Genomic DNA, 14111 nt, shown 5'->3' with positions numbered 1-14111 from the left:
TCAGGATGTCAGGATGAAGCTTTGGAGAGGGCAGCAAAGACCCCCAAGGCACTTCTTGGCACACTGTGGTGCAACGAGCCTGTGGGTTACAGTGCCCCCCAGAGAGCCCCATCTGGAGGGTTTTTTCCTGATGACCTCCAGTTTTGCCCCCATCCTCTTTCCACAACAGTGCCCAGAGTTTGCCCTGTGATGGAGCAACTTTTCTGATTGGTTTCTTCAGGCCTTGTGCTTTGTTTGAATGCCCCAGGAGACCACAGTGTAGAACAACCCACAGCCTACTCCTGACTTTTAGAAGATTTCCAGCAGCTTACTGCACACATCAGAAGACCTGCGTCCTCTCAGGAAGTCCAGTCTGCTCTGGACCTTCTTGTACAGCACCACGGTGTGGTCAGACCAGTCCAGTTTGCTGCTCATATGGACCTACAGGTATTTGTGCTCTGCACCACATGCACGTCCTCCCTCTGAACAGCGAGTGGTCTCAAAGGCTCTTTGGCCTGCCAGAAGTCCACCACCAACTCTTTTGTCCTGATGATATTCGATCAGCAGGTGGTTCTCCCAGCACCAGAAGCTAAAGTCCTTCAAAAGCCTCCTGTGCTTTGACTCGTCTCCATATTTAATGCACCCAATGATGGAGGAGTCTTCTGAGAATTTCTGCAGGTGGCAAGTGCTGGGATTGTACTGGAAGTCTGTTGTGTAGAGGGTGAACAAGAGAGCCAGAACATTTGCCAAAGGAGCTCCAGTATTACACACCACTGTGGTATAGCGGGTCCACAGCTCAAATGAAAAAGGCCAGTTTTTAAAATAGATAATCGCAGCACACGTGGCTTAGAGGGGGTGTAGTAGTGTGGCTGGAGCAGTTCCCGGGTGCATCTGTAATTGTTACTGGGAGTTGCTAATCGCCACACCTGATCCACGTCCTTGTAATATATAGTAGAAGTGCGAGGTGGACAGGAGGGTCAGAAAAAAGGAAAGAACAGGAACAAAGGTTAAGGGAGAAGAAGCTGCCAGTAGGAAGAAGAAAGCGACAGAGTTTTAAGACAAGACTACTTCCAGCCATTATAATTTTAACCTCATTTTAAAAGGATGTTTTTATTGGATTTTAACCTTCACAGTTCACCTGTTTTAACAGATTATTTATTTAAGAACTATTTGAGACACTGCTCTTTTTTATTTGGACGCTGTTTGGGGTTTTGTTTTTAATAAAAGCACTTCGTACTTTTTGCACCATCCGCTTGCGTCATTGTTAATGTCTTCACTGTCTAGCTCATCAGTGACATTACTGAGCGGTGTCGGGTTTGAGAGCTCCCCAGAAGCCTAGATGGGAGCATCGTGTAGAACCTGCATCTTCACAACCACCAGTTCTGATACAACCTCAAATCAGAAGAAAATAACTGGGAAGGTATGGAAAATGCAAAAAATAATGTATATATATTGTGGCGTATGGCCGGCCGTTAATCCCGGCCAATACCCCCAAGCTGCCAGGTGGAGCCCTCCCAGCAGTATGGAGGTCCCCCGAAGACCAGCAGGGCATCATGGACATTGGAGATTTTATACACAGCCCTGCTGGATACCATGGGGGCCACTAGGAGACACTGCAGGGAGGAACGATGGTTATTTGCCTTACGCCCCGGAAGTACGTCCGAGTCACATGGACAAGGGGAATGATGTTCTTCCGGAGTGAAGAAAAGGACTTTTTATCTGACCCAGGAATTGGAACACTTCCAGGTCAGGGAATATAAAAGGATTATGGGAGCTCCCAGACGGAGAGCTAATCTGGGTGGTAGGAGGGCAACGCGTCTGGGAGTGGAGGATTGTAATTGTAGAGTATTGTGATTTGTTTAATGAGTATTGTGGAGGAGAGGGTGCTTTGTGCACTGTGTAATAATAAAAAGTTAATTATTTGGACTTTTATCTGGTGTTTTGAGTCTTGGACAGGGGTTCAAGGGAGGTGTAAGAGCCAATTTTAGAAAGTTAAAGTTTTGAGTTAAACTTATATTGATGTTTGCTTAATTTAAATAGAATATTAATGTCTTTCATAGTCATAGCTTATGGTATAGTCTTTTCCTCCTATAGTTAACAAGAGATAGAACCTTCTTACTATAACTGAGTAACAGTGTGATAATAAGCTCAGTAGGTTTAGAACAGGTCCCATTAAAGAGGGACTTGAAAGATCCATTTTAAGCTTATAAATGGGATAAGCATACAGTTTTCTGCCCGTTTTGAAATGGTACAGAAATATTAAGTAAATAGTAACGATTTGAGATGTAACAAGATTAAGCTTAGAATTGAACTTTTCTTAACATTAATTTTTCCTTTTTTGCTATTTTAATTTCCTTTTTTTTGTGTAAACTGTTTTACTTTAAAACTTAACTAAACTTTAAAAAACGAAGATACTTTGTCTGTGGAATCATTTCTGCGCGTCAGGCTTTTGTTGAATCCCATTTTTGAGTTGAAGCTGCAGAACTTTGATAATTTTGGGAAAAACGCAGCTACAGGAGGGATAGCGTCCCCTATCTGTCACAATATATATATACGTCGTATATACAGTGCAGTATATATATATAAAACACAGTTATTCTTAAATGTCCTTTGAATTGTATTTCATTGCAGACACAAGATATTTCATGTTTTCTCTGCCGTACTTCATTTCTTTTCTTAATGTCCATCCATTCCTTCATTTCAGACCTGCAACACATTCCAAACAAGTGGGGTTGGTAAAGCATTCGCCACTTTGTAAAGTCGCCATTCCTTCTCCCGACACATGAAAGACATTTTGGAACTGAGGATACCAAGCGATGAAACGTTTCCGGTGCTGTTGTGTCCCATTCTTCTTCCAAACACATCTTAAGGTGTGCCACAGTACGGGGTCATCGTTGTCGCATTTCTGGTTTCCGAATTCTCCACACATTCTCTACTGGGTCAGGTGAGGACTGCAGGCAGGCCAGTCCAGTAGCCGTGCCCTCTTCTTCCTTAGCCATGTTGCTCTAAAATGTCAATGTACTTTTCTGCATTAATGCTGCCATTACAGAAGTATAACTGGGCACTGACACAACGCCATACCATGACATGCCCTGCAGGCTTTTGGACTTGCTGATAACAGTCTGGATGGTCAGGAGCACATGGTGTTCATTTCTTCTAATAAAGATCTGGAGTCTTGATTTGTCTGACCACAATACACACTTCCACTGTGCGATGGTCCATCTCAGACCCCTCTGAGCCCAGAGAAGTCAACACCACTTCTAGACACGGTGAACATGAGGCTTCTTTATTGTACGGTAAAGACTGAAGTGGTATTTGTGGATGAACTCCATATTGTTGTGCTTGATAAAGGGTTGCCAAAGTAATCCCTCGTCATCTCATAAGGTTAAGTCAGCTACTGATGAGTGTACTTGATGCAGTGCCTGTGGTCTGATGGGTGGGAGATCGCGGGTGGTCTGCCCTTGTACGTTACACCCTGAAATTCCTCCGATTGCTGAACCATTCAATGATATTACACAACACAGAGAGAGAGATTTGCAAATCCCTTCCACTCTTTCTTTTATGAACATTATTTTTAAACATCTCAATCATTTTCTCACTTGTGTGTTGACAAACTGGAGATCCTCTGCCCATATTTGCTCCTCAGAGACTCAGCCTTTTGTGGGTACAAATCACGATTACAATCCCCTGTTTGAAATCCCATCATTATTTAATTATTTGACCTCATTACTGGCCCTAATTTGTCCCCTCTTCCCAACTGTTTTGGAATCTGCTGCAGGCCTGAAATGCAGGAATGGATGTATAATAACAAATGAAATGAAGTTGAGCAGACAGAACATGAAATATCTTGGCTTCATACTGTCTGCAATGAAATCAAAGTCAAAGTACATTTAAGAATCTCTGCTTTTATGTTTTATTTGCCTTTTCCATCCCATCCCATCTTCTTCTAATTTGGGGTTCTAAACAGTTGATGTCAGAAGTTTCCAGACACTTGGGGTGAATTCTTCCAAATTCTTTCAAACTCACTTCACCTCCACAGATTTTATACTCAAACTGTACATTTGTCTTCTAGTTTAAGACGTCTACATTGTCTGCGGTGAAAGTCATTTCTTCCAACAATGTTCACAGACCTCGAAGTCTTTCACTTTTTATTCACCGTATCCTAATTCCAGGGGGTCACAAGTAGTGGTGGTCTGCTCAATACTGACGTGTCGATGCCGTGTCGAGCTTTCAAAGCGCAGATGTTTGAAGTGTCGCTTCAAGGCTGTATTATCGTGGAATTTCCCTCTCCTTACCCTTTACCTCTGTTCTTTAAGGGTCAGTGTGCTCGTGAAGTTCGTTAGCAGGTTGGTCTCCTGTCGGACTTTAAGATGAACACACACAGACAGAGACATATGCAGACACACAGACCCTCAGCACACAAGTACCGTATGAAAGACGTACACACAGCACGTTATTCGCAGCACTTTAACACACACGAGTGCCGTATGAATAACACAAGCACAGTCCACTCTCCCCAGCACTCCGAGAGACTCACTTATCATAGGCACGAACAACGGGCGATGTCTCCGATATATCTCACCCCTAAATATCAGCTTTGGTCTCCAAGAATATATTCAGACATACAAAGGCTATCGGCCATTTATCACCAGTGAATGTTTGACTTTAACACACTCTTCATTACTGGACTGAGCTCTTCGTCCACAGCGCGATAAACCTGGCAGTTTGGATCATATGGCACTTCACACTGCGCCATGTGCTCTTCACAAATTACTTTATTACCTCAATCACTCTGGATATGAAGACAAAGTATAGAAAGTTAAAAGCAGCGTGGTGTTTATTAAAGAGCAATAATAACAGCAGAGAAAAGCATCAAACACAATGTGGAGAACAAAGTCTGGAGATATATAGTCTTCAGGAAAAGACTACGAAAGTTAAAGATGTCACGATGAATGTCCAGGGCGGCGTTGATTGAGCACTCAAAGTTGTTCATGAGATGCTTGGCTGACGATCACATGAAAACGGTGGCACGTGGCTGGTGCCCTCAGCAGACGTCATTCTGTTCTCTTCATCTTCCTCTTCTTCTTCTAAGATGAGGCCTATCTATTATAAAATTTCAACGGGAGTTTTGCAAAACGCGATTGCAATATACACCTGATTGGCTGGCTGTCAATATGATGGATGAATTCGCTCAGACTCTTTAATCTTGTTTGAGTTACGTCCGTTTTTTTAAGTAATAAAGTTTCTAATGTTTTAACATCTCCTGTCTCAAGCTGTAATTTCCAGCCCCATAGCATCTCCTTCTGTTCACAGATTGTAAAGTAATCAGCCACAGCTTGGACCACAGCATGTCTTCATCTCCCAAGTTGTACACCAATGTAGTCCTGGTGCCTTTCACTCCACAGGCGATCAGATCATCAATACAGCTGGAGGGTCTCCTGAATTCCTGCTCAGCACAAACAGATGGCACTGTGATGGGTACAATTCAGGAGAACAGACTAACTTTGATGTTAACCGTCCATGGCAGTGTCCTGAGTTTAAAGTCATCTGTTTAGTCTTGAGCTAAATATCATGAAGATTGAGAACACAATTTACAGGCTTTACACACCACGACAGAGGCTCATTTCAAACGTCACGTGACTCTGAGGGACACTGGCATCAGCACAGCCACTACGACGCCAGCACTCACGCAAGGCTCTGACTACTGTCACGAAAGAAAGAAAGAAAGAAAGAAAGAAAGAAAGAAAGAAAGAAAGAAAGAAAGTTTTTGAGTTTTCAGTATACCTTTTATTACTTTTAATGTCTTTTAGATTAAAGTGTTTCCTAAGAGAGTAAATGTAAATACAGTGGAACCTCGGTTTACGAGTAACTTGGTTTACGAGTGTTTTGCAAGACGAGCAAAATTTTTTAATAAATTTTGACTTGATAAACGAGCGATGTCTTGCAATACGAGTTGTATGGATACACTTTTGTCTGCTGAGCATCATGTGATCACAACTGAGCTGATGGTTCTCTCTCTCTCTCTCTCTCTCTCTTATCTCTCGCTCGCGCGTCTGTTGAGGGCAATCGTCTCCTATTCTCCATTTGAGTCTGTGTGCCTCACTCATATAGTCAACTTACGTACGAGCGTTTACTGTTTACTACAGCATTGTGACTGTGTGTGTGTGTGCGCGAGCACGTGTGTGCTGTGAAGTGCGAGTCCCCGTCTTGCGCCCCAAAACACGAAGCTGAGTCTCAGTACTTTAACAACACCAGCTTTATTCAGCTTGAAACAGCAACAGCGCTGTTATTTATTGTAGTGGGATCTTTATAATGTTCCTTGTATCACCCATTGACGACAGGCGCTTATAGCATGTCCGCAATCTTTTTGGATGCGCTTATATGGCGAACTGCTACAGTGCTGGGAGACTGCAATTGCTTTGGGACACTCTTCCGCATGTCGTCCCGTTGGGTGGAATCCCACATGAGTTTAGAAATTCACTCACACCAGCCATGATTCTTTTTAAAGGTAAAGTGCAGTTAATTTGTTTTATGTATTTTTACATTATATTTTGTATTACTCATTTTTATATGAATAATTTTTGGTTGTGAAACGAATCATCTGAGTTTCCATTACTTCTTATGTGGAAATTCACTTTGATGTACGAGTGTTTTGGACTGCGAGCACGTTTCCGGAACGAATTATGCTTGTAAACCGAGGCTGCACTGTAATAATAAAAAGGCAAGCATAAAAAATCAATAACCTCAAGCAAAAAAAGTTTACAAAACAATTCCTAAAATATAACAAAGTTTAAAGAAAACGCGAACTCATTTAAAGCAGAAACAAAACCCAAAATGAAACATCACAGTTGACTTCAGCCCTCAATGCTCTTCAACTTCTTGTGGTGTCCATGATTGTCAAATTCACCATTTAATGTCCATCTTTATTAGTAAATGAACATCTCAGTAGTTTCAGGCTGGAGGGGCAAACGAGGGCAAAGTGGACACACAGGGCACACGGGACACATGACAGAGTGCAGACACTCAGATGTGGAATGGAGAGCACTGCTCAGGTCTAAATGATCGATTTCACTGCTAGACTTACAAATCAAATATTCAATCCAAATCAACATCTTATTTGTTACTCACCCCATTGTCTTGAGAATTAAAAAGCATATTCTGACTTTTCCAGCGCTATTAAGAAATGGATCATAAATATGGAGTGTTATATCTTCAGATCAGACAACACAGGAGATGTGACCAGAGGTGTGGACAAGTCAGAAGGTCACAGAGGAGCAGATTTGACAAATGTCAGTCATTCTTACTGTTTATTCACCAAACACCATTGGGAGTTCATCTTATAAAAAGTAAAGAATTATTAGATTTGTGTTTTGTTAATACATAACCATTATTATAAGCTTAATTCAAATAAATGTTCTTTTCCCATAGAGTATCTTCCATAACCTAACAAAGCTGCACTGTCCTTAAAGCTAATGACAATATTAAGAAATCTGCACTAAATATCCATTTGATCAAACCCAATTGTTTCCTCCCCCTCAGCCTTGCCATTCATTTAATACTGAGAGTGGCCACTAGAGGGGGCAGTTTGGCTACAGAAGAATCAGCTCACCTGTCAGCTCTGAAGGTCATGTGACTGTGTGATCGCGTTGCCCTTATTTTGCTCTTAATTCATTTAAATCTTAATTAGTTTTAGATATAATATTTAAAGTTCTTTATTTCAGGTGTTTTATTCTTGTGTTTTTACTTTATTCTTATTTCTTTTACACTGCACTCTATTCTTTTCTCCCCCCTTCACTGCTGACCTTTCCCATGTGTGTAATATGGCGGGTGTCCACTAGAGGGCGCCACTGCACTTCAGTCCCACCCCTCAATCCTCCTGTTAAAGTCTCCATTCGTCTGACTCTCTGATTGTTTCTCATTCTCTCCTTTCATGTTTCACTGCTCAGGATTTCACTGAATGCTTTCTGCTTTTATCTTTTAGATTTCCATATTTTATCAATTGCTGTGTAATATTTAGAGTGGCCACAAGAGGCAGTAGTTTGGCGACTGACCAATCAGTGACCCCTTCTGTCCATTCCTTGTCTTTCTTATCTGCTTTTCAATTTCAGGTTTGTGGACGAGGTGGGCCAACCCTGGACGGGGTGCCAGTTCACTGGAAAGCCACACATGTGCACCCATGTCAAGTGTTTGCCAACTGACCAAGAATTCATTTTGTGAAGATGTTGGAGCTTTCAGGGTACCAAGAGTGACAAATCTGGGGACAAGGAGGAGGTGCAGTTTTAAGTTTAATGTGACATCAACTAAAACACCAAACTCTGTCAGTATGGCCGACATCTGACTGACCGGTGAGTCCTCATCTTCAGACATTCACAGTGAATTCATTCTGAAGTGAAGGATCCTTTGAGTTACCAATGGAGGGTCACAAAACGTCTGGTGAGTGGACAACACTCCAGTCTCATCTGTCACTCTCTGCTCCTACATATAGTCACTATTCAAGAGCTCTCCATACTGAGTCTGTATAGCGCCTTTCAGTTGTGCTGATCCAGCAGGACCACACGCCTGTCCTACTTAACAGGTGACATTCAGTGACACTTGGGGGCCTCAGTAGTTGTTGGGGTGTCAGCCTGAAGGACATGTGACTGTGAATCAAAAGTGACCCCTGCTGGTCAGACTGGTATTTGTAGGTCTGAGGACTCACTGTACTTCATTATGACACACACACACACACCTGAATGGCTACTCAGACCCAATAATAATGGAGACCCTGACAGCCGCACTCGCCCCTCATTCTCATCCACAAATTCAATCACAGAGGTGCTACCCCCCCCCAAACCCACCCATCCTGTAAATTTAATTTCACCCCAAACTACAAACACAAAGAGGACCTTCATTTGTGGGGACATCAAGTGACTATTGGGGGGTACTGGTCAGTGGTCACATGGTGTCAGATGGCTGATTTTTACACTGGAGTTAAGATAAAACCCTGGATAGAGGGGCTCAGTGAAGGAGGTGTTGAACCTGTGCAGGAGGGTCATTGTGTTGTGGTCACTGGAAGTCAGGAACGACAAAGAAACGGACCCCAATATACTGTATAAAGTAAAAAGCAAGTTCTTTATTCTTGGTGAGATAGAGAGACTGCAGCCCCCCACCCCTCCCACCCCCCAAGCTCAGTGCCACTGGCTGGTCAGAACAGACAGTCTTGCTTAAAAGAAAAAAAATCCTCTTTATATTACTTAGCTTATTCATTAGCCAAGGAGAGAACAGAAAGAAGACATTACAGTTCATTTTGAGGTCATACACAGATTACGGGCGACATCTTTAATTTATGACATAGAGGAGGAGAGCAAAAACAAGAACTGCCAGGCATTCCCATTTCTAAGGAATGTGCCCTTCTAAGTAGACACACACAAACCCAATTTAAGCAGTTTCTTATTCCCTATTACATTAGTTGTAAAGAGATTACATTCTTATAACTTTAATATCTTCATAAGATTATATTTGTTTGATTAGATTAATAATCCTTATTTATTCATTCATAAATTACATTTTGTCTTATATTTTTAGAAATAAAAATCATATAGCTCTCTGCAGCATGATTAATACAAAATACAGTCATTGGTATTTTGTGAGTTAAATCCTTATAATCATCTGGGGTGGGCTGGCTCCCCCATGACCCTGTAGTTAGGATATAGCAGGTTGGATAATGGATGGATGCTTATAATCATAACAATTAATAATGTTTTTTCTGCTTTCTCAGTGTGTAAGATGCTATAAAATGACAGAGAGCCAGCAGGCCAGTCCAGATACACACCTATTCTGGGGCTGTGGGGGGCGCCGATTACAGTCCACTGGTTATTATGACGCACAAAGTACCAGAAAAGAGACCACCACAAACACCAGGACTTGTCGTTCTGTCCAAAGCCGCACTCACAGTCCCATCCTTTCCTGCCCAGTCCTTTATATGCGACTCCAATCACCATGAAGTCTCCACTGCACTCCACCTCCCAGTAACAGCGAGTCCCAGTCAGAGCCTCTGTGCACAGAACTTGAGACCACTTGTCAAATCTATCAGGATGATCAGGATATTCAGTTTTTGTCCACTCCCATGTCACCTTCTTGTTCCCTTCAGACAGATGGAGGTATCTGTTTGCCGTGTTGACGTCCAGTGTGAGGGGACAGAAGTCTGAAAGGAGAGAAAAGAAAACGAGTGAGGAAATCTGGGAGGGTGTAATGGGACTGGGGGCGGAGCACAACACAGACAATTAACAAGAACCAATCAGGAGCTGCGCTGAGGAGACAATAATAGTAAAGAGCTCATTTGATTGGACAGAATCTTTAGGGATTAAGAATAAAATCACTAAAAGACATCAAAAGACAATAAGTGAAAGGCAGGCAATTTAAACATTTGGAAGTCATTTGAGTCATCGGAAATTATGATAAACACCATAAGATCAACGTGGAGGTCAAAGTTCTAATGGAATGTCCACACTGACCGCTGGCTGAATTAAAATTACACTTTATACTGTCAAAGTAAATTGAAAGTTCATTTAATATCAATACACTGCCATAATTCACAGACACATAAATTATTTCAATATAAGTTGCCAATCTGCATTTGTTTTTTTTTTAAATCTATCTATCTATCATATAGTGCCTCTCCCATCTGTCATTGTCTCTCTCTTTCTTTCTTTAGTGTGTTTCCTGTCATCTCTTTTTATTATTTGACTGTCATTCTTATCCATGGTGACTCCCATCATCTGAGATTCCATTGTTTCCTTGTCTTTTATTTCTCCAGTTTTAGCCCAGGCAGGTGAAGTGACTTGCTCAGGTCACACAGTGGTGTCAGTACTGGGATTTGAACCCACAACCTCAGAGTTTGAACGCCAAAGTCTTCACCACCACACCACACTGCCTTCCTCCTTTTTCTATTATATGGTGCCTTAGTAGTATAAGCCAGGGGGTTTCTGTCAAACTGTCAATCAAAATGATTAATGACTTTTAAGCCCTGCCCCCTATGACGTCATACTGGAAGTCCCGTCCTGATGACGCTAGACCAGAAGTCCCGCCCCGTCGCCTCCTGATGACGTCACGTCGGAATTCCCCAGCCCCTCCATGTGACCCGGCCCCTCCCCTTTGGCTCCGCCCCCTGGCGGCGGATGGGTGATGGGACCCCAATCCCCGCCCAGACTCTGCCTTCAACCCGCCCCCGGCCCCTGATTGGTTCAGGAAACTGTCAAGGGGAATTTGATGGATGTCTGACCCCTCCTTGAAACTGCCCCGGCACCTGATTGGTTCAGGAAACTGTCAAGGGTCGTTTGATGGATGTCTGCCCCCTGCTTGAACCCGCTCCCACCCCACACCCACCTGCATGGCCAGAAAACTTTTAAGGGCCGTTTGATGGATGTCTACCCTCTCCTTGAACTCCCCACCAGCCCCCAACCACTTCCTAGCCCCCCTCTCCCGAAAAACAAGCCAGGCAGGTTACAGCCTTTACCTCGACAAGCCCAGACATGCCCAAGGTCGTCCCTGGACCAGTCCCAGCACGTTCCCATCCGTACCCTGTCAGCCTGAAGGGACTGCCTCAGCCCCAGGTGAGGCGGCACCTGACGGTCGGCCTCCCCACACTTCCCAGTCCTCTCTCCGGAGGACGCGTGCTCCCTGCTGAAAGCCCTTCTGTAAGTGAGGTATAAAAAAGCGATGCCTCTTCTTCGGTTCTATCTATGATTTTAACATGAACACGAAATTAAAATATCTATCTCATCTTGGCTTTATGACTTGCAGCTCCAGGCTTTTTTGCCCATCTCACAGACAAACTGTCATCTGGCAGAAACGGTCTGAGCCAGCCAGTGCGATCGCACCCTGTTTCAGCCCCTGCGGGTCAGGCCGTACTTGACGGCCAGCCTTCCCACACTTCCCAGCCACTTCAGAAAGGGTGGTATAAAACAGCCAAGCATTTTGTAAAGACTCTGACCAGGAAAATGGAATCTAGGCCCCAGGTCCCAACGTTCCAGCCGGGCCGAGCTACCTTATAGCCTCTCCTGCTTTGGGTAAGAACCCATGTATCTATTATTTAAAATATCTATCTCATCTTTGGTTCATCTAAATCAAGATGCCTTTTCCATCTCACAGAAAATCCTAGACAGAATCCCAGAGAGAAAGACCAAATGTCAGCATTTCTCAGTCAGCTTTTAACAGACCCCCTGCGAGCAGGCCCTGCTCTCTCTCTACATACAGAAAGGAAAGTCTGCGTGCGCATGCCGGCTCCTGAAGCCTTCAGAACGCTGACACGGGGCTGGTAAAACCCAACCCCACACCCCTAACTGCCGCGTGCCAAGCGCTCTCTCTCTGGCCGTTTCGAGCACCCATCCCCCTTGAGACCATAAAGTCATGAGCTGTGCTTCATTTTTAAAGTGAAGTTTAGGTTCCGGCAGGGATGATTGCATCCTTTAGCTGTGCAACTCATAGGATGACTCCCACGCCGCTGAGGAATTCTTTTGAGGTCCTTCTGGGAGTAAAGAAAGGCACTTTGAAGCTGCTTATGTCATTTTTTTCATCTCTTTTAAGGGAGTTTAGGATCATCCTTTATCTGGGAAACTCAAGGTCTGGCTAGAGAAAAGGATGGCTGTTTAATATTTACTGGAGATGCAGAGATTACCTTTTCAGCAGATAGATACCTGGCCGTGTAAATTGTCTGCCAAAATGTTCCATATCTGTGATTATAAATTACCGTTCAAACTTCAAAAAATTCTTTTCGTATAAAATAACACCGCGAGTAGCCCATAGGTCTTACACGTCTGCAAACCGTTAAGAAAAAAACAAGATGAATGTCTCTCAAAATGGTGCGTCTTATTGGCATTCATTGAACGTTGCTTTGTAATTTGGAATGGCTAAAATGCAATATTATCATTCTTCATACTGACTATCTTGCAGAAGCTATCGTCCCAGACGGGCACGGTAAGCATTATTAAAATAGAATTTATTTTTATTTATTTATTTATTTATTTATTTTTATAGTGCCGTGCTTCTATAGGTCTGAACTGTGAGTGAAAAGGGGGTGACTCGTATTAAAACACCCTGGGTTATTTATCTGCCTGTGTGTGTGTGTGAGTGAGAGAGTGTGTGTGAGAGTGTATGGCCTGTTGTTTTAAAGAGCGTATACTTTTTCTTTTTGTAGACGAAAATCCTTTACAGAACGAAACAGTTTCTCAAAGGGAATCCCCTGAGTTCTACAACCTCAGTAAGTGTCATTTTCAGTGTATCGAAGAAACGCAGTTTTTTTATAGTGCCGTGCTTCTATAGGTTTGAACTGGGAGTGAAAAGGGGGTGACTCGTATTAAAACGTCCTGGATTATTTATTGTGTGTGTGTGTGTGGACTGTTGTTTTAAAGAGCGTATACATTTTCTTTTTTGTAGACGAAAATCCTTTACAGAACGAAACAGTTTCTCAAAGGGAATCCCCTGAGTTCTACATCCTCAGTAAGTGTCATTTTCAGTGTATCGAAGAAACGCAGTTTTTTATAATGCCGTGCTTCTATAGGTTTGAACTGGGAGTGAAAAGGGGGTGACTCGTATTAAAACGTCCTGGGTTATTATCGGCCTGGGTGTGTGTGTGTGTGTGGACTGTTGTTTTAATGAGCGTATACGTTTTCTTTTTTTTGTAGACGAAAATCCTTTACTGAATGAAACAGTTTCTCAAAGGGAATCCCCCGAGTTGACCAATCGCAGTAAGTATCATTTTTAGTTTATCGAAGAAAAACACAGGGGTACAGACGTATCTCCAGATTTTGTGAAAAGAGGTCTTTAACTGAAAAGGGCATACTTTTATTTTCAGGTTCCCCGGGTGTTTTAACGCAGTTGTTGGATGGTTCAGAAAATCTAGCCCTCTATCGTAACTGGCAGACTCCACAAACACCACCCCCCTCTGAGATCAGCGTCGAGCATTCTCCCACACCCTCTGACAGCCGCGGACGGCATTCTCCCGTCCCCTCTGACAGCAGCGGACGGCGTTCAGTCCGCCGGGTGTCCCCTTCGCTGACAACGACTCACTCTGACCACGGATCTCGGCGTCAAAATTGTTATTCATCACGATATTCCCTCCGGCCTGAACACGAACAGAGACATCGAGAAAGACT

The 14111-nt window shown here is 43.2% G+C and overlaps 1 protein-coding gene across 1 annotated transcript in view; it reads right to left on the bottom strand.

Moving 5' to 3' along the window:
- Positions 1-420: 420 nt before the first annotated feature.
- The window catches only part of LOC120529037 (stonustoxin subunit beta-like), a 31167-nt gene continuing 17476 nt past the window's right edge, over positions 421-14111 (bottom strand). The window contains exons 3-4 of the mRNA XM_039753099.1: positions 9729-10162; positions 421-678 (exon numbers count right to left, since the gene is read on the bottom strand). Of these exons, the coding sequence (XP_039609033.1) occupies positions 421-678; positions 9729-10162 (692 nt within the window). The remainder of the gene's footprint in view (positions 679-9728; positions 10163-14111) is intronic.

The sequence above is a fragment of the Polypterus senegalus genome, chromosome 4, assembly GCF_016835505.1.
Source record: "Polypterus senegalus isolate Bchr_013 chromosome 4, ASM1683550v1, whole genome shotgun sequence".
Lineage (NCBI taxonomy): Eukaryota > Metazoa > Chordata > Cladistia > Polypteriformes > Polypteridae > Polypterus > Polypterus senegalus.
The sequence above is the reverse complement of the archived record's forward strand: the minus strand, read 5'-3'. Positions and strand labels throughout refer to the sequence as shown.